This window comes from Dromaius novaehollandiae, chromosome 13 (genome assembly GCF_036370855.1).
Source record: "Dromaius novaehollandiae isolate bDroNov1 chromosome 13, bDroNov1.hap1, whole genome shotgun sequence".
NCBI classification, from domain to species: domain Eukaryota; kingdom Metazoa; phylum Chordata; class Aves; order Casuariiformes; family Dromaiidae; genus Dromaius; species Dromaius novaehollandiae.
Genome location: NC_088110.1, coordinates 23,904,303 through 23,924,570, shown reverse-complemented (window position 1 = coordinate 23,924,570; position 20,268 = coordinate 23,904,303). Strand labels below are relative to the sequence as shown.

General features: G+C 45.9%; 1 protein-coding gene across 1 annotated transcript in view; it reads right to left on the bottom strand.

The window, feature by feature from the left end:
* SPG7 (SPG7 matrix AAA peptidase subunit, paraplegin) overlaps nucleotides 1-20,268 on the bottom strand; it is a 32,034-nt gene that overhangs the window by 2,296 nt on the left and 9,470 nt on the right. Inside the window, exons 6-16 of the mRNA XM_064519831.1 lie at nucleotides 18,747-18,849; nucleotides 17,108-17,233; nucleotides 16,393-16,555; nucleotides 15,454-15,627; nucleotides 9,433-9,557; nucleotides 8,074-8,176; nucleotides 6,904-7,014; nucleotides 3,445-3,560; nucleotides 2,109-2,265; nucleotides 1,373-1,536; nucleotides 235-312 (exon numbers count right to left, since the gene is read on the bottom strand). Of these exons, the coding sequence (XP_064375901.1) occupies nucleotides 235-312; nucleotides 1,373-1,536; nucleotides 2,109-2,265; nucleotides 3,445-3,560; nucleotides 6,904-7,014; nucleotides 8,074-8,176; nucleotides 9,433-9,557; nucleotides 15,454-15,627; nucleotides 16,393-16,555; nucleotides 17,108-17,233; nucleotides 18,747-18,849 (1,420 nt within the window). The remainder of the gene's footprint in view (nucleotides 1-234; nucleotides 313-1,372; nucleotides 1,537-2,108; nucleotides 2,266-3,444; nucleotides 3,561-6,903; nucleotides 7,015-8,073; nucleotides 8,177-9,432; nucleotides 9,558-15,453; nucleotides 15,628-16,392; nucleotides 16,556-17,107; nucleotides 17,234-18,746; nucleotides 18,850-20,268) is intronic.

Here is a 20,268-nt window from a genome sequence, read left to right as displayed (position 1 = left end):
AATACCAGCTGGTGTCAGGAGGCAGACTATCCACTGCTGGAGAAGGCACATACTCTTCCCAATGCCCACTCCTAATCTGGGGGATCTGCAGTGAACCGTAACCCACGCCCAGCAGTGGGAACACAAGCCCCAGCACCCCTCCCACAAGACTTCCTAGAACCATATAGACACACTACAACAACCAAGCTACAGAGCACAAAGCAGCAAGGCCAGAAACACCAGTAAAACGCTTACTGTTTGCAGCTTGTCCCGGTTTTCCAATAAGAGTTTCTCTGTGCGTCTGTAAGCCTGAGCCACCAGCACCTTTGCTTCCTAGGAGAAGATAGTGACAAGAAGAGAGATTTGGAGCACAGGTGGCAGCAAACAACTTGTGGATAGACATTGAGAGCACCAAGGGATGGAATTTGCAAACTGAGCTAGGCTTCCTACTGATAGAAAGGGGGTCCCACTGATAGAATACACATATAAACCTTCTGAAAAAAGAACAAAAGAGTATTTATGATAAGCAACAGTAAACTCTTCCACCAGCGCAGCTCTCCAAGACAGTCCCAGCTGACAGAAAAAGCAGTCTAAGGAGGCTGTCCACTAGCGAAAGAGGTAGCTCAGCACAAATCCCAGGGAAGCATAACCACAGTTTCTCTCAAACAGCTTTTCAGTTTCCAGCATTTGACCTTCCAACTAAGGCAAAGTTTTTTTTTTTTTCCCCCATCAAGGAAAGCTCAATTTCCTGTCAAAACACTGGCTAGGATTTTTCAGTCAGTCATTTGCTTAGAAAGCCTCCCTGACCTAGAAACCGGAGACATTTAAATTGTGCAACCGAGATTTTAAGCCACATGCTTCTTGTAGTCTAAACATTGTGCAGGCCTCCTTAGATATACATGGGACTGCTCAGGGCCTGGAGAGACCTTCGCACAACAGAATCTTTCCCTAGCCTGGTACTTGTCCTCCGTTCCACAGCTACACCACAGTCTCTCCAAATCCTTCCTTCTCCCCCCGCAAAGCCTTTCTCCTTCTCTCCAAAGGTCACATTTGCATCTCCTTCTGCCTCCTAGCTCAGCAGGGCCTTGTCCACACTGGAATCACAACTGCAGCTCTCAGTTTTACACATTATAGGATATTTCACTGATACTCAGTGCAGCTCCAGGCAGCACAGTGCTACTGTGCTGAACTCACAGCTCTATATGATTTTGCCTGCTCTTAATGCCACACTGAATAGTCCTAACACAATGTAACAGATCAGTGCTCAGTTGCAGGAATTTACTACTTAACTGCTAAAACAAATACAAAGCATTTGGATACAAGTTACTTGCATTTTTCAATGAACTGCCAAAAGCAAAGAACAAATGGGAACACACAACCGGGGTGGCCTTACGTGATCCATCATTTGCTGAAGTCCCTGGCTGAAAGGGCGCCGACCGATTCCAGCCACACTCTCCAAGTCCGGGAAGGAGAGCTGCCCGATGCTGGGCACCATCCCATACTGCTTCACCATGGAGTAGGCTATCTTGGTCACCTTCTTCAGGTCATCCTGTGCTCCTGGGTAAGAGGGGAAGATGCAGTGCTTGCCAGCTCTTTGAACTGAGTACAAGAGGAGCACATGTCCCATACAAAAATGCGTTCCTCTAGTTGAGAGACCAGAGGAGCTGCAGGGGTGCACGGAAGTGAACACTCCACCTTCCGAGGGACCTTACTACGTGTACTGCAAGACCTACTGAGGACACTAAGTGAACGCACTGTCAGCTAGCTCATGTTGGAGTGTGTAGCTGCCATTGCCCTGCTGTTAGCTGTTTGGATACAACTAGCTGGAATCAAGGCAGAGAACTCCAGGCTCTCCCACCAGCCACAAGTCTCACCAGGTAATTGTATCTGTAGCCTTAGGCTTCAGGACAAATCTAAGACAGCGTGGTGGCACCTGCAATGTGAGACCTTTAGGCTCACAAAGGCAGGCCCAAGATCAAAGCAAGCAAACTAACATTTATCCCTTCCTGCTCCTCAAGGTGGGAAGCCTGTGTGCTGCTCAGATGACCCTTGGATAGAGCAGCGAGTGCAGAAATTCAGGCCCTCTTAGCACTAGCTCCACCTGCCAATGCCAGGGTCTAGCTCCTCACCTGTAGTGACTTTGTTAAAGGTGATGGCCTCAGACACTCTCCCTCCGAGAGCCATACACATCCTCTCCAGCAGCTGTTCCTTGGTGAAGAGGTACTGCTCCCTTGGAAGGATCTGAGCAAATCCCAGAGCTGCATTCGTTCGAGGGGCTATGGAAACCTGCAACACAGAGCAGCTCCATCAGTTCGGAGGACAAAAGAGCTCCCAAATATTGTCACAGAGGGAAGAACAGAAAGAGGCCTGCACTCCCAGTGAGATTTGTCAAAACCCCATGAGGCATGCTGATCTACAGAGACAGGGCCAAAAATTGCAGCATGTCAGTGTTCCCATACTGAAAAGTCCGCCTTCACAGTGGCAGACATGCACTTTTTGCTATTACAGAGCAAGAAATAAAAGGAAATTGTCCTTAACAGCAAAGCAGTGAAATGCTGAGAGTTAAGAGTGGTTTTGGAGGATATAAGCCAAACTGAATTTGCTTTACTACCAGTCACTGAGACCACCTGCAGAAACATGGGATGTCTTTAGAAAATAAGAATCACCTCCCCTATCTATTAAATGCAGCCACATCTTGTTGAGAGTAATTAACAACAGTTCATCTTATACAATAGGTCATTCACAGTGAATTTGCTGCTGGTGGTATGCCAAGGAGCTGTCACCCTTGTCACTTCCACCCCTCTCCCAGCGTCAAGGCTCTTTGAGGGAGGAGATGTGCATGGGGGAGAACACACGCTGTGCTCCTGAAGGGAGGCCTTTTTCTACAGAGAAGAGCTTCAGGCAGGCAAACTCCCAAGCCTGTCAATCCGAAAAAAACCCTTCTCTTCTGATCAGTCTCAGAGCAGCTCCTGGAATGGCCTGACTGGTAAACTGGCACCAACATGTTGGCAAGTCATGGTAGGGGAAGAGCTCATGTACGCATGCATGCACACACAGAGGAGTGCTTTGTCTGGTAGAGATGCATGAACTGAGCAGCAGCATCAGGAGACTTAGTTGCTCCAAATGTACCCAGCAATGGGGTGGCCAGCAGGCACGTTTGGAATGCTTTACAGTTGGCTTTTAAATGCAAGACTACTCCAGTGGCTGATCATCAGCTTTGCAGCACAAAGTGGGATCAATCACTATCATCAGTGGAGCCCAGTAATAGACTTCCTCACAGCAGATTTGTCACTTGGTGTTTTGCTGTAGTATTCACAGCTCCAAGCTCATGGAGGCCAGCGTAACGCAGTAGAGTTTAACCCAAGTGCTGCAGAACCATGAACACGCCTGGGACAGGGGAAACCCAAAGGATTCTCTCCTCACCCAGCGACAGGCTTCATTACACAAAGCTGGTAGCTGGGTTACCTTCATCACAGCCTCAGTGTGCTCCAGCAACCAGCCAACCAATGCATGGCCCGATTCATGAAATGCCACCACCTTTCTTTCTTCTGGTGACAGGATCTTGCTTCTTTTGGCAGTGCCTGCAGGAACACAGACAAGGATTTGGTAAGAAAGTAAACTGGCAGTAGGTGTAACTAGTAGAGCTTACTCTTGAGCAGCTATGTGCACAACTTAGCGCAGTCTGTGGCTGAACAGCAGGCAAGCTTGCTATTGCACTCCATCTAGGGAGAGGCAATAAAATGCCCTTCAATTACATGCTGCAGAAGAGATGCCCTCTGTCTTTGCAGCAGAAAGCAATCCAAGCATGTCTGCTACAAACCTGCACTCCAAAGAGTTCAGGCTGAATAGCAAGCTTCGTCAATCCATCCCTGGTGGCTGTTTATATAATGTGACTATACACAACATTGGCAGAAACTTCTCCTCTTTCTCTTACAGACAAAATCAAATGCAAGATTATTTGTGTAATGATTAAATCGCATCTCTAAAATGCAAAGCTGGGTTCTGTTCACAGCTCTGCTAAAAGCATGTTACACTATATCTCTGCCCAGGGACAGTTCTGCAACAAGTCAGTCCACCATTTGGGAGAAACAGAGACTGGCTGGATTGTACTGATTTTTCTGTACAGTCTGTCAGTCCCTTAGGCAGAATATCAGAGAGGCAAGATGTTGTATTATATATACCATAATAAGAGAACAGGCCCAGCTGAGATCCTTGTGCATTAGGAGCGTTCAAATCGGCACAAAACCAAGAATATATACAAAAATCTTTCTCCAAACCCAGGAAATGTCTCTGATTACACATGGCATGCTCTGTATGAGCCTATTCCCAGGCTCCTGAGAATGAGCAAATTAAGCCATAACTCACACTTAACACTTCCTCCAAAAAGGTGATTTTTGAAAGTGTCTATTTTCCAGCCCAGTAGTCCGTAACATAGAATAAGCCCAATTAGGATTTCAAAAAAATGCTGAATGGAAGTAAGGCTTCTAGCGTGTAGAAAATACGTTAACTACAGAATACACTGCATATCAAGCACTCATTATAGCTCTGCACATTGAACACAAAAAAGTGTTGATACTTTAAAGCGGATGTCTCCGCACAGTGCTAGGAGCTGTAGGGGGTAGGACAGGCACAGTCAAGAGCAGCATTACACCAAGCTTGCTTGATGTCTTGGAAAACAACATTCTATTAACATTAAATTTTAAACAAAGTCAAGAGCTTTATTAAACAAGGAAACAGCAGAATTAGTGTGGCAGATCTTGTAAAACTGCTGCTCAGGGACCTGTGCCCTACAAGGCACAATGGTGATGGAACAGCAGATTAATCACAACAGCCTTGATTTTAATCAGTCAGAGTCAGTCCCCTCACCCTGCCTTCAGCAGTGTGTGTGTGCATGCACGTGAAAAATAAAAGCTCTGAACAATTCCAGAAGCATTTCTTTGTCAGACCACCTGGGACGGAGGGAGGGACCGTATTCCTCACCACAGCACACAGTACGCCTACAAAGATTGTTTCTTTCCCTGCATAAAGCAAGCTCCATGCAGAAGAATTCCCTGAAGGCCTGTCCTTATCACACTTAGCAGAGACATAACCCAGGAAACTACCCTGGTGCATCTTTGCTTGCCTCACACAGAGTACACAAGCTCCTCCAGGAGCACAGGCTCCACTCCATCTTCCAAAGACAACCCTTAAATGCCTCTGTGCACCCAGCAGGTTTCCTCCCTCGCTCCCAGGAGGCCCGACTTACTGGCTGCTCCCTGTTCCCAAAGACAAGACACAATGGGGACTACCGCAGAGAGGAGTTCTCGCTCCTCCCTTGGAGCGACACAAAGCTTTAAGGCTGACAGGGCCTCTGGACTTGCAAAGTTCTCTTTTGATTCAACACCACTCTTATTAAAACCAGAAGCTTATAATGGAAAGCACAGTAGTATCCTTTCAAAAAAAGCTTTTATAGCAGCTGAAATGCCCTCTGAATTGTGAGACCCAGAAGCATCCCTATTATTTGGCAAGGCAACATTTAATATGTAGGCCTGTAGCAGAGATTAGGGCCTTTTAGACTATCTAAAGAGTAGCCAGGTCCTGATAACATGAAGGAATCAAATTAAGCGACAAAAAGACTTTATGACCTCCTAGAGGCCACAGTGCCTTAGTGAAACAGGTCAGCTTGTCAGCAGTGAAACTGCTGACACTCACACGCGGTAACACCCACCACATTAATCCCAGATATCCCTTTTGCTACACATCCCCTGTGATCTTACTTGCTGAGCAACGCCTTTTCACCCTGTTCTCCAAGTCTGGGTAACTAAGGTAAGGGTTGATTGTGGAATGAAAAGCCCAGCAGATTCCCATGAGTTTGGTGCTTTCTCCCCTGCAGATGGGAAGGTAAAGCACATATTTTCTCTGGCTGATTAGGACTTCTGCAGGACAACTAGATGTGCTGCTTTCCATTCTCACAGCTGTTGAGTGCAGTTTGGGCTCCGTGGAAATGCAGTCACAGTTATCTGAGCACTCCCAAGGGTTTTAAAAGTTAGGTGAAATTGCCAGGAAATCTTTTCTTGAATGAGGAATTATTTAAGCACTTTCTGATAAAGTGAACATTGAAAACTAAATTCTAAGATCAGGAAATAACTGATCCAATACAAACATCCTTTTCCACAAGCCCTACTCAAAGCAGCACAGAGTACCAGTCTGCTTGCCCAGGCTCACCCCCAGGGATGACACCGCAGCCTGGAAGCAGTTCAGCATTTGAATATGAGAAGCAAGGCCTGGCTACAGGACAGTTCAGAGCAAAACCCCCTAGATTCAAATCCCTCAGGTGAAGTCAGGAGTTCTAGGAGCTATTCTCTCCTCCCCATAATATACAGCCACAGGGTAATCTCAAGAGGTTCCTCTGCTGGCACTTACACAGCAAGTGACAGGGAAAGGCTGACAGGATGTTCTCAGAGGGACAACAGTACTCCACTGTCTTTGAGTTTATTCTGTCAATTCAAAGCCTGAACTTCCAGGCAAAACAAAACAAAAAACCCCACACCACGCAAGCGTCTTTTTGCATTATTTTGCTATTCATGTTTATGCAGCAGGTGTCCAGAGGAGCAACGAAAAACCTAGAGATACTTCCACTCTTTAGATTTTTTAAACTTCTTTTAAATTAAGAAAACCCACCCAGATTTGAGCTCCCCTCTTTACAATTTGGCTACTGACCATCTTCACCGAGCTATCAGTTCAGGCTGCCTGCAGATTCAGGAAGAAAGATCCACTTGGAGTCTTCTTTAGAGAACTTTTTGCAATCTTCAGGACAGTTTTACAGGTGGGAACACAGTTAGGACCCATTTGCCTTCCTGGAACTTAACCCACTCATTTTAGCCTTCTCCTAACAGGTATGATACACACTAGGAAGACAACAACAGAAATGGTCAGATCACCTACCTGCAATGACTCTTTCCACAGCATACTCAAAGTTGAAAGTATCGATGGATTTGTGACCCTCTCTGGCAGCATGAAGAGCAGCTTCGTTACATATATTTGCTATGTCAGCTCCTATAGGCAAAAGTTTACAAGAATTACATTACATTTATGTGACACACATTCCAGGGGACAGAAGAGGCAAGAACCAATCTGGAGGAGGACCTAAGGAACTCAAATAGTTGCACTGCAAGTTCCTCTTTGTTCCCTGGGAACAGAGCAAACTTCATCCATGGTGTTTATGTTGGATTTGAACAATACAACTGCCTTGGCAATGAACACCGTGTTGCCACACACAGGACAGAGTTCAGCAATCAATTAAAAGGCTAAAGCCAAGGCTGGCTCTCAGCAACAGAGAAGTGGCGTGGGCAGTCCAGATTGGCATGGGCTGCCGCACTGTTCATACAGCAACCGCACAAACCTCTGTGCAGAAGAGAAAGAACATCTGTTCCGAGTTTGTGTGTGTGGGTGATGGTGGCGGGGGGCTGCTGAAAGAAGTCACGAAGAGGCAGCGTGCTGGGGCCTGTTAGAGGGGAAACCCAGAAAGGATATTCCAGGAACTCCACATAAACAGGAACTCTGGAGCCCCTTACTCAGCACTGTTTCAGGCTCCCTGGGACCTACCCTGAAAACAGGCTCAGTGCAGGAGCCAGAGCTCTCCAACTTTTACCCTGACCAACAGAATGTGTGTTATTAGGAAACTAAAATGATAGGAGAAATAAATAACAATTACCAGCTTAAGAGTCCTTCTCAGTGAGCTGAAGTGTAACAACCACACCCTCAACAGCAGCTTGGACAAGACCACAAGCAGTGGTTCCTCCCCTTGGGAATGAGGATCCCAGGCACTACAGAAGCTTATTTTTCCTCTACCCCCACGCCCTGTTAGTCCCAGAAGTCTCAGAAAATTGAAAATAACCATGAACAATTGTTCATCACAGCTCCATTCACTAGGGAGAAGGTTTGGTTCCCACTGTTTCAGCAGAGCTGGAGAAGGCTTGAGGAAGAAAAAAAAAAAGCCTTTTAGACCAAAACACCCTATTAAAACAGAGCAAACAAAAAGCCCCAGGTTGAACTGGATAACTAGCAAGTGTGGAAGCAGGTAGACAGGCCCAACAAGGATGCAGCATGTCATACCACTGAAGCCCGGAGTCAGCTCAGCAAGGTGCTGTGAGTAGAAGCTGCCATCTTGGATCAGCTTGAGACCCTTCAGGTGCTGCTCAAAGATCTCTCTTCTCTCCTGTAAAGGAAAAAGCATTTGCAAAAAAAGGAACATCTGGGCCCAGCGAGCCTCTGCAATACAGCAGAGTCACTGCCATCCGTCACAAGCAGCAAAGAAGCAGCCCGGCTCTGGCAGTGGGGACAGTGACACTGCCACCAGAGGGCAGGGCCGTTCTTACAACATTTTTGTCCTACAAGAGTCCTGATAAACTCCCAGTTCTCAAATTCAGAACAGATGTACGGAGGCTTATGGTGGGTGAGTCACTGCCTTCTCTCCCAGGGCCACTCTCCCCTCCTAACTTTCACTGTGGTCTTTTAACTTCTGTTTTGCCATAACAGCACTTGCAGAGAAGGAGCTCAGAGCACCTCTGCCTGCTCCCTTCTGCACTGAATGAAGACCCCATCTACCAGCTACCCAGCCTGTGACCACCTCCCAGACGAAGGTGGGGGGGGGGAAGCGACAGCTGGCAAGCAGCCAGGGAGTGACTCATTCAGCTGGTCCAGGAGATCCTGACGGGAACAACGGCCTCAGTCGCCAGGGTTTTTCCCTTCCTCCTTCAGGGCAGCTGCACAGTTCATGCTTCCGGTGCCAGATTGCATCAGGCATTTAAGGTATTTTAACTGAAAACTCCGAGGATGACAGTAAAGCACAGATGGAAGAAGAGGAGCCTGCGCTGGCAGACCACGCACATCTTCACTGCAGCTGAGCTTATTTTCAAAATTGTGCTACAATTGTCAACATAGCAGACATGCTGGACTACCCTAGCAAACGGATCTAAAAGCATTCAGAGGAGAAAGGCACTCAACAGGCTGAGAAAAGGAAAATGAGGAGCCTGATGAGGATAGTGAGGATGCTAAACCGACATGACAAATGGTGCTCAAGGCACATTACAATTTGAGCTCTCCTCACACAAGCAGCACAAGTTAACTTGCCAATTAGGTAGTTCCTGATTTCCTGGAGAGAGGACACACACATTTCTGCATCTCCATGGCAAAGAGAACCTCACAGAAGAATTTGCTGCCAAAGCCCATACCAGAGCAAGCGCAGACAGTTAAAAACAGCGAGTTGTCATTTCAGAGAAACAAACACGTGCATTAGCATGTCAGCTCTTTGATTTAGGGCACAGGAATAAGAACAAAGGCAATCATAAGCCTGCCATCTCTATCTTCACCAAGCTCAGCCTTTACCAGGCCAGTGAATCATCAGCAAGTAAAAGACTGGGACACCTGAATCATTAGCACTATGGGAAGGACAGGGCAGCGGGTGGAATATACCTGCAGCGTTGGAAGATCAATAAAGATGTGCCTGTCAAGCCTCCCAGGTCTCATCAAAGCATTATCCAAGACATCGGCACGGTTGGTAGAAGCCAGCACTATGACGTGATCTGTGGTCCCCATTCCTGGAGCAAAACAAGTACAAACAAGAGTGAAGGTTTTCGCTATCGCAATGATACTGCATTGCAAGCACACAAAGGGATGGGACAGGGCAGGATGTAGAGAGCATCTTACGCAGCTTCATCACAAAGCTGCACTGCGCTTGCAGCATCCTCTGGGGCAGCTGAGGCTGAGGAAGTATCCTCCTCTTCAGTTAGGAACATGAGACAGGAAGGGACCTCCCAAGTCATCAAACCCAGTCTCTGGTCATCACAGGCACTCTGAAATTCCCTTTTCACTTAATCTCCAGCTTAAAACTTTTTTTTTTTTTTGCCACAACTGGAAATTGCTCCAACTGGAAACCAGAACAGAATCTCTATTCTGACAGGTTAGAATATGCCCTCTCAGCCCCGACCTTATGTCAGTTCCTGCTCATTTAGTCACAGGTTGAGCAAATATCACTGTTGGCTGAAATAACCCTTCCCTCCCCAATATTCCTGGGGAAAGCACTCTCTGCTTTCATTTACTTTCAATCCTCCATCACGGACAGGCCACGAGGATCACCGAGGAAGGGACAGGCTTTCTTCTGACCAGCTCAGACTAGTGCAAAAAGAGAGGACACAGCCTTGCCATCCAGCAAGGGGTCTGTTAGAGTAATTTGCTGTCTTTTCATTCAATTTTTATCACCCAAAAGGCACCCAGGCACACTGGAGATCTGTGCAAAGATCAATCCTGCAGAACTTGCAGACTTCGTGTAGGTAGGGGCGGAATGCAACCAAACAGCTTTGCAGTGGCGATTAGCACACACGAGCTCAAGCCACAGCCAGGCAAGGTTTTGTCTCCAGGTCTTAAAGCCTGTAAATCCTGATGCTCCCTTTGTCTTTGAGAGCAGCCTGCAGTATGGAGGCATCAAAGGCAGACGGGCCTTCCTGGGGAAGCCAGAGCACTAACAGCTGGAGGAAAACAGAGAGGGGCAGGTGGCTGCGTCGCTTGGGTGGGAAGGAAGAGATCAAGTTGAGTCATTGAACCACACTGCTTATTTTTTACATTCCAGCAGAGGCCCCCGGGTATGAGTCACCTGCTTACAGCAGATTTGACAGCCCTGGCATAGAGCAGCTTCCCAGGGAAAGGACGCGTTAGTCTCGTGTGCTTCCTTTGCTGCCAAGTCACATGCTGCAGAGAGGCAGCTTTACGCACGTAAGCCAGGTGAGTTGCAGCTCTCTCCAGCTCCACCGGAAGAGCTGCCAAATGTGTCAATGTGCAAGAGCTCAGCAGACAGATTAAAGCTAGAGGTAAGTCAAAAGACTGGCTCTTTCAGCTTGTGCTATAGCAAACCTCAGTTCCTCCTCCCTGCAGGATGCTGTCTAAATAAGTTCCTGAAGACGACAAAACCCACGATCCTTCAGGCGTGTGTTACAGTGCACTTTGGAGTGTGACAAATAAGCAGAGAGACTGGCAGGCACTTGGGGGATAACAAGCTTCATTCACACGGCAAGATTAGACAGTACAACACATTATCTGCTTTGCAGCTGGGAAGACTCAATCTTAAAATAGGTCCAACTATTAGAACAGCTAAAACAACCACGGAACGCATCCTTCTTGCCTTAGCTTTTGCCCCACTTGCTCTCAGCATGCATCCCAGTAGGGTGAAACACAGCTCCATGAAATCTACCGCAGCAGCCTCTGATTCACGTTTGTTCCCAATGCAATGTCACCTGGCATGTCACAGGCTTTGGCTTCGACAGGCAAGCATCAGTCATACGAACAGTCTATGAAACCACCACCTCAGTCATATCAACAAGTTAAAAACAGCAATGAAAATTCAGCCTGAAGAGAGCCTTCATATCTGCAGTGCTTGTAACTGAAGCCACTTCAAAAGGAAAGGAAAAAAAGATCCACTTGAATTGGCAAGTGCCCTGCTTCCCCACAGACACAGAGCACGTTACTCGGATGGGCATCTCATCTGCATTATTACACTGGGTAATTTTACAGCTGTTTGTTCAAAAGCATTTTGGGCATCATCTGCATGCAGCATCAATGACAGCACCACCTTTGTAAGGGAAGCCTTTAGGCAGAAGCATACACAACAGCCTAACTCTGGGAGGGAGGTCTTGTCTGAGGACTGCATATGAAGAGCTGCTGCTGAAAGATGTCCCACATTTCATTCACAAAACACAGATCAGACCGGGACCGTCAAGCTCCTCTGTTCTGAATGCATTTGAGAGGAGATGTTTGGGTTACATTCCTCTTCTGCTTGTTTGCAGTTTGCATGTGAAGATTCACTATTCAAACCAGGTACCTGTTCTGACAAAGACTCTAGTACCCATGTCACTCTCCTTTTAGAGGGCTTCAGTATACACAGGGTCCCTCCCATCCCTCCCCTTCTCCCACCAGATCCCTGCTGCTTCCAGAATATGAAGAAAGCTGTCAGAGTGAAGGAAACCAAGGCTGCTTGTAGAAGAACACTATGATTACTCTGAAATCTGCATACCAGAAGTACCAAGCATCGAACTACACATTCATGCCATACAGCTTAGCATAATGGCTTTTTTTTTTTTGGTGTCCTCATCCTTCCTCTAGCCTGCAGAGGGGGTTCCCATACAGCTCTGACCTTCCTTTTCTTTACCTTACCTCTGAGTAATCTCACTCAGACACAGAAATTCAACATTCACTGGTAAGCTGACTATCCACAGATCTCCTTCTATACTTTTCCTCCCTGAAATTAATAACTGAACTCAGCTCTGTGTTATTGCCTTCCAGAAGTTCAGCGATCAATTTAAGCTAAAGACAGCTACAACAGAGGTCTTACCCTTCCATTTCAAGGCTTCCTCATCACAAACACTTACCACTCTTCCACTTGTGCTTGCATAGAACTGTTAACCTCCCCAAAACCTTATGCACCATTCTCCTGAAAACTTGATTTTGCCATGATGCACATAACACTTCAGCAGTGTACATTTGGGTAACATGCTCTGTTAGATAACACTCCAGTAACATGTGCCAAGATCAGTGCTTATGAGTACAAGCCAATATTAAGTCCATGTTTCTTGTACTAGCCTGACAGTCCTTGCCAGCTGTCTCTCATTTGACATTGCAAGCTCCTTGGGCTATTTTTTAGCATGTGTTTGATAAAGCACTTAGCAAAATGAAGGACTTAGTACATGATCTGTATGAGACATGAATAAATAACTAGGCAATACAAACTTATAAACAAACAACTAGGCAGCACATAACAAGCAAGTTGCTTTTGTAGGGACTTTTAAAGCATATATGGAAAATATTTGTGTTCTAAACTCACTTTGAAAGGGAATTGTGCCCTAATTTCTGAATTAAGACTCACCCACTCCCCCCCAAAAACACTCTAGAAATTCTAATTCTAATTCTGCACCTAATTTCTACAGACTGGAAGAAATCACAGCCATTTTCATTTTTTGCACAGAGATGCAGATTGCACAGACTACCTATTCCTGAACAGTCAGATGGGCCTTATTTTGATTCAGTGTTACCTTGTTCCCAGTTTACCCAGTAACTGTCAGGAGAAAAGAGAAAAAAACCAAAGAAACCCCCATCAAATCTGGGACTGTTGCTATTCTATGCATCACTACCAGCCTTTTCCATCAAGATATCTACTATACAGATACAACTGTAAACAGTTATGTTCACTCCAAGTAAATGTACATGCTTGGCCAAGTTTCCTAAAAGTCAGTACAAGTGCGAAATCCCACGGAACTGCACACACATTTACGGTGATTTCTGATATCTACATGGCACTATGTTCTTCAAAGATGTTCCTCTGATAATTGGATTCCTGTCTGATTATTTAGGAGCTACTTAAAACTCATTCCTCTCCTTCAAAAAGTTTATGGAGCCTGGCCTGAAGCAGAGAGGTCTGGAAGATCTCTGTTCAGCAGGACCACTCTGCCCTGTGTGCACCACGCTGTGCTCTAGCTTAGTGTCTCCTTCTTCTGCAGCAAGGGCAGAGATCCAAAGTTATACATCATCTTGTGTGCACTATGGAGGAACTTCTACACCCTTTGCTGCAAATGTTTTTAAGTCCCAGCTTTTCTCCTTGAGAAGAGAAGGTTCACCCCAGAGCAACTTCCAGAAGGCAGCCTTGCTGGGGAACCACAGGAAATGTCTACTTCAGCACGGCTGCACCCTCCACTTCACTGCAAACATTCAGTAAAAAGTGCTAGCAGTTTTAACCCCTAAGGCCTGGAGAAGGAGAGATGCTTTTAGTGCAGGACTCTAACTTTTCATCTGAGGAGTCTGACGAGAGAATGTCAGTTATAGCCAAGGAAAAAAGAAAACACCACACCACAGCTGTCCCACAAAACAGCAGACTGATACAACCACTCCCTGATGGGCAGGTAGTTTATCCCTCACCCAGCTCTGCAATAAGATTTAGCAACAGAAGCAGGGCGAGTTGGGTCAGTGCTGCAGGCTCTGACAGACTTAGTCCTGACCAAGAACAGCCAAAGGATCAGTCTTTGACATTTGTGTGAAAGTGTCTGAGAAAAGGGCTGACTTCAGACGCAGTACAGCCAGAAACAATCCAGAAGCGTGGCATCAAACCAGGACTTGCTTGCAAGGCTTATCACTCCCTATTTTGATGGGGATCCTGTATCCAAGCAGGCAATGTTAGAGTTGCTGCCAATGGACAACAGAAGAAATATATTACACTGCTTATTTCCCTCTGGGACAACTAAACTTTAAAGCTTATCAGGCTATAAAAAACTACCTGTCTTGGACAGAACAGAACAAGTACTAAAGACTACTTAATGGCCAGCTGGATCTAAATGTTACCCTCTAAACATAGTAGTGCCCTTGCTGCCAATTCACTTTCTTTTGGTTCCCCAGTACTGTAAGTTATTCCTCTCCAATTGCCAGTGGGAAAACATGCTGCTGAACTGAAGCCATTTACTACAGTAAGAGCCTTTGGGGTTGCTGCCCTCTGCCAGCCACGATCTCCAATGCATGTTTTGTTTTGGTTTCATGAGCAAGTGGATGCACACGTGGTCATTGGTACAAATTCACTCTGGATGCGACACTACACTCATCTGACACAAACTCTTTGGAGTACAGTCAGCAAACCAGCTGGCTCCAGGGTTTTAAATTTACTAGATCTAGCCCAAAACTCTTTAGAGCCTGCATAAAAGTCTAGATTTTAAGAGGGCTATCTCCACAACCTAGTCACAGCACATGCTCAGACATCTGTCCTAAGCCCAATTACTTCCCAGACACTGTCAGCTCTGGAGTAGTCCTGCCTAATTCTCCAGTGACAGAGGAAAAGCAGTATGATACAGAGCCTTCACAAACAGGGACTAAAGATGGGGCATGCAGATGCAGATTGCGTTTGAGGAGATTCCTGAGAATTCTGCAGGGAATGGGGTGGGGGCAGCGCAAAGCAAGCACTGGGCACACAACTTCCAGAAACCCTGTGCTGAAGAGTAGCTGTTCCTTCTCCTCTGCTCTTCACAGCAGCTGGAGAAGGGGGAGAAAGCAGAGAAAGGACCCACTTCAGGTGAATGATACAACTACCCCTGAAATCAGAGAAAGACTAGGCAAGGCCACACTGGGGTCCACACAGGAAAAAACGCCCTGCCTTTTAGGGCCTCAGACCCTCCCCTAAGGAGCAATCTGAAAGACAGTTATCACTTGCCATGCAAAGGGCCTTTTAGAAAGGACATTATCAAGCTACAGGGCTGGGCTTTGCCCTGAACAGGCTGTGAAGTGTAAGCTAGTCTTGTCCCAGGGAAGAAGGGAGTGAGGTATGTTTTAAAGCAACTATAAATACTTCAGCAGGAAAAGAATGTTGAAGTCTGACAACTTAAAGCAGGAAAAAGATGCGTAAGCCAACAACTTCAATCTCTAAGGCAACAAGGACCCAATTGCTGACAGGCAAAGAGAAACAACACTCACCATCCATTTCCACCAGCAGCTGGTTTAAGGTCTGCTCCTCCTCAGCATTGGCAAAACCAGATATATTGGTTGAGCGCTTCTTGCCCACGGCGTCGATTTCGTCGATGTACACGATGCAGGGGGCCCGAGCCTGGGCTTCTCTGAAGAGGCTCCGAACGCGGGCAGCTCCAAGACCTACAGGGCAAAGGGAAGAAGAACTGAGCCTCACAGCTGGAGAGCAGGGATGCCAGCCCCCGGGGAGACACCCAATTCTGGGCAAACCCTCAGTGCCTGACAGTTTTTCTCCCTACACTCCAGGCACAAAGATACAGTCACAGAACTCCTATCTCTAGTCCTAAGGCATTGCTTTTCCTGGATCATGCTGGCTTTTTACTCAGCTCCCAAAACTGCAGGAACCCCTCACAGCTGCTGTAAGAGGAGCTCTGATCCCAGCTCCAAGTATGAATTCCTGTTCCTTCCATGGGTCAGAAGCTCAAATATTCCGCATGTTCCTTCACACAGACCCTTGTCTGGTCTTAAGAGATCAAAGAGGAAGGAAGAAAAGGAGGAACATGGAAATCCCAAAGTAAAAAGAAGCCACGGTTCTACACTGAAAAATCCATCAGCATTCTCATAAGGAAGGCAGCTTCTGCTGATGACCGTAGTTTGGAAATACTAACAATATAGGGCAGTCAGAGGCAAGTGCTTCCAGGTGAAGAACCATGGCTGCACAGTGTCAGAAGCAAGCAACTAGCAGTACAGAGGACATGCATTTTAGGTTCTAGGTAACCAAGTACCACCTACAACCGAAAACCTTATGCATCTTCAACAGAAATACCCAACTCAGCTCCCCATGCAAAAACAGGCTAAAAGTCTGTTTTTTGCAAGAGGTCCGGCTAGCATTTTCCAAATCTACAACAGACCAATTAATCCCTGCTCCCTCCCTCCTGAGGAGCTTACCTCCTATCACCTCCACAAACTCAGAGCCCGCCATGGCCAAAAATGGCACTTGCGCTTCTGTAGCCACTGCCTTCGCCAGCAAGGTCTTCCCGCAGCCTGGTGGTCCAAGTAACAAGGCACCTTTGGGAACTTTAGCCCCAAGCTGAAGGTAGCGATCCGGACTCTATAAGCACAACACAGCTCTGTCAGATCCACAGCTCACACGAAACATCTGCAGAAGACTGTGGCCTCCCAGAGCTTTCTGCTGTTTTTTCCATTCTGATCAACTCTGAGCTCCCAACAGGAGCAGCTATCTCTGCACTCTATTACAGAATTGGAACTACAGAGATTGAGTCATGTTGATCACAGCATAAAGAGTTGTCAGCCTATTTAAGCAGAAGCTGTTCAGTATGATGCAGGATGAGGAGAAAAATATACCCACCTCCCCAGGTTGCCCAGCTATCTCAGATGGGCAGCAAGCACTTATTTTGTTCTATTTTTGTAGGGTGAAGAAAAGGCAGAGGAGAGAATTCAGCACATCTAATACAATCCTGGCACTGTCAGTCAAACAACAGGTGAGCATGGGCACGTCTGTCTTTTAACCTAATGTTTTCAGCACAGATAATCATGATCAACATTAGAACAGAAACCCAGAAAATGGGAGAAGCTCTTATGAAGGCTGCACGGCAGATTCATCCACTCCACTTCCATTACAGGACAGGTGTAAAGTTCTTACCTTTAAATAATCCACAAATTCTTTGACTTCCATTTTGGCCTCGTGCATTCCTGCTACGTCCTTGAAACCAATCCCTTTTCCAGACTTCCCATCCACAACAGTGAAACGAGCCATTTTCAGCTGGTTCTGTGGAAGGCAGTACAAATAATGAAGATGTGCTCTGACTTTGGACGAGGCAACAGTCTGAAAAGGCTGTTTGACGTACTTTAGGAGACAGCAGAGCACAGGTATCAGCCCTCCCCAACAAATGCCTACTAATGCATCGGTATTTTACCATCTTCTGCTTTGGAAATTGTTCACAGCCAGACTACAAGACTGTTGACTCAAACTTTATCCATGTTTCACTGGTAACAGACAGCATAAGCCTGCAGCAACACTCCTGACATAATCTAACTCAAATTCCCTGTACACTCAGCAAGGATACTTATTAAGTACGTGCAGAATGCTCAAAACCTTAATTGGGATCTGCACCCCTATTTTTTAAGTGCTTTGATCTTTAATATGTGTGGAATAGGCGTAGTTTTGAGAAATATGTATTGATGGTAAATAACTGTCAATACTTTCTTGTAAATGACTAGAAATAGACACTTTGCACCGCTGTCCAATACTGCTACCAGTTTCTATTACAACACAACCCGGAGATGGAACTACAGGCTATCAAATTTAAGAGGCACCATATTTCAGTCTCCTTGTATGTGTTAAGCCACAGCAACGGTCAAAACAACAATTTAGTTGAACACTCTCCTTGTAACTGCTCATTATATTCTGCTGAAAACAGCTACTTAGGATTTTCTTCTCTTTGAGGAAAAGTCTATAGCTTCTCGGGCCTTAGAAACACAGGCTTCTCCAAGCAGAGTCATATGTGCAAGGCCCAGCAGTCCCCACTTATGCAAAGACAGAATCTAGTCCTTAAGGCCCTCATTACTCAACACTTTTTTAAACTATTCTTTGCTTCCAAGCAGCTGCACCCCTTTGTATAAAGTGGAACTCAGAGCCAGAAGAAAACTGCATAGGAGATCTAGTGGGAAGCGTCGTAACAGGGGACTGAATTCACCACTATTTTCATCCCAAAGTCCCTGTGGTCGTTGCCAGTGCACCGGGGCATATTTCTACAGAGTTTCATCAGCTGATCCAGGCAAGGGTGGAGGGGAGAAGTAGGAGATTTGACTGATGTTGCAAGTGAGGCATGAGGAGTAGCAGCCAACACATAATGAAGTCCAGAATTTGAACGTTTTTATTTTTTTAATAAATTGAGAAGTCATTTTGCAGAAAGCAAGTGATTCCTACTCCTGGCTGTATGGGAGGCATGTTGGCAGGACCCAGTGAAAAACACCATCTGCAGCTGCAACTCATTAGTAAGCTTTGAAAATAGCAGAGCAAACTGGACTGCAAATTCACTGAGCTCAGCCCTTCCTGTCATTGGGGAAAGAAAGGGCCTCAGCTAAGGCCAGTTACTGTACAATCTAATCAGATGATCAGGGCAGGAAAAGATGCAAGATGCATCAAGACTGCAGAGTCCTTAGCATCGCTTAAATCTCATCCTCTGTTGACTTTACTGGGGAAAGGGGAGGAAATCAGGCTAGCAGAAGACAAGACTGCTCACAGGCTGCAAAACAATGTCTAGATCTAGGATACTCACAAAGGCATTGAATCCTCCTACCCGGCTTGCCACCCTGATAAGGCGAAAGATGCTCCACAACATAGACACAGCCACAAGTGTCACTATCAGGGAAATCACGTCACTGAAAGGACAAAAGCAAGTCAGGTACAGACTGAAGCATTTGGCCACAAGAAGTATTATTAGCTTGGTAAATATTACTCAATGTAGCTATTTTCAGTATTTTAAAGATCCTGGCATTTAGGCTGGAAGCACAGCAACGAGCAGACATGACTAAGAAAATGGCACCTTAACTTTTTTATATATATATATTTATACTTGTATAACTGTACATGTGTGTATATATACACACGTACACATATATACACACACACTTTTTGTTTTATATATAACAGGAAACCCAACAATTACATAATCTAAGAAGTTAAACAGAGGATGCTGGCAAATACTGCTTGCAGCTGTGGAAAAAATTCTACCTTACCATCCCTTTCAGAGGCACTGCTGCTCATGAAACAAATAAATACAACCTTCAGGCAGTTGAATTACATCCAGACAAGAATTCAATGGGACCAGCAATCCAGGCAGAGACAGTTTGCCACAGCAGATCTCTGGCTGGCAACACTAGGAGATACCTCCTCTCTCAATCCTGGGGAAAATCCCAGTACAAGTCAGCCACTAAGAAGCTGCTCTGTCTATTCTGGTTGGCCCTCCCTGGCCGAGCTTCTTCGAAGTCCCTTGTGTCAGAAGAAAGTGCTACAGCAACCAATATAATGAATTTTCTGAATCTTTTGCAATGCTAATCACATGAGAAAGGAGACGTGGAACAGAGACAACACTGCAGATCTAACACAGTTACAGGACAAACTTGCTGAGAATGAAATACCCTGTGAGCTCCAAACACTGGATGCTTTTTTAATAGGAGGAAAAATGATCAGACATGCCAGATGACAGGTTGGGATCTCAGGGACCATAACTCAGCTCCCTGTTCTGTTACAGACGCCCTGCTTGACCCTGTCAAATCATCTGGCCTCATCACACTTCTGCTTCTTATCTTTAAACAAGGAGCGTGTCTTCCGCCCCTCACAAAGGGATGATTTACTGAAGCAAGGGGACCAGCATGTGCCATACACCCAGCTGTGTTTATTTCTTCTCTGTGAGAGATCCTAGGCAACACTGGGAACTGAAAGTCACCTCCAATTTGTCAACTGTGCAAACAGAGGATTAATTCTGAAACAAACCGAGTGCCCGTATCTCAGAGAGAACTGAATCCAAGCTCTGAGTGCTCTGCACCTCACAGGTTAAGGTTCCAGATCCTGGAGGCTCCCAAAAGAATACAAACCCTATAACATCTCTTTGAAGAATCTCCTTCTGGGGGCTAGGGAAGCAGCCCATGCTCCTGGCTGGTTTTAACTTCTCATTTCTGGTATGCAAAAGTTTGACAAAAACTGGCAAATTCTGAATTTCAGCTAAAGATCTCATATTGCATGGTCAAATAAATAAAAAGTTTAATTTTCATATAAACTATGTATTACAGTATGTAAAA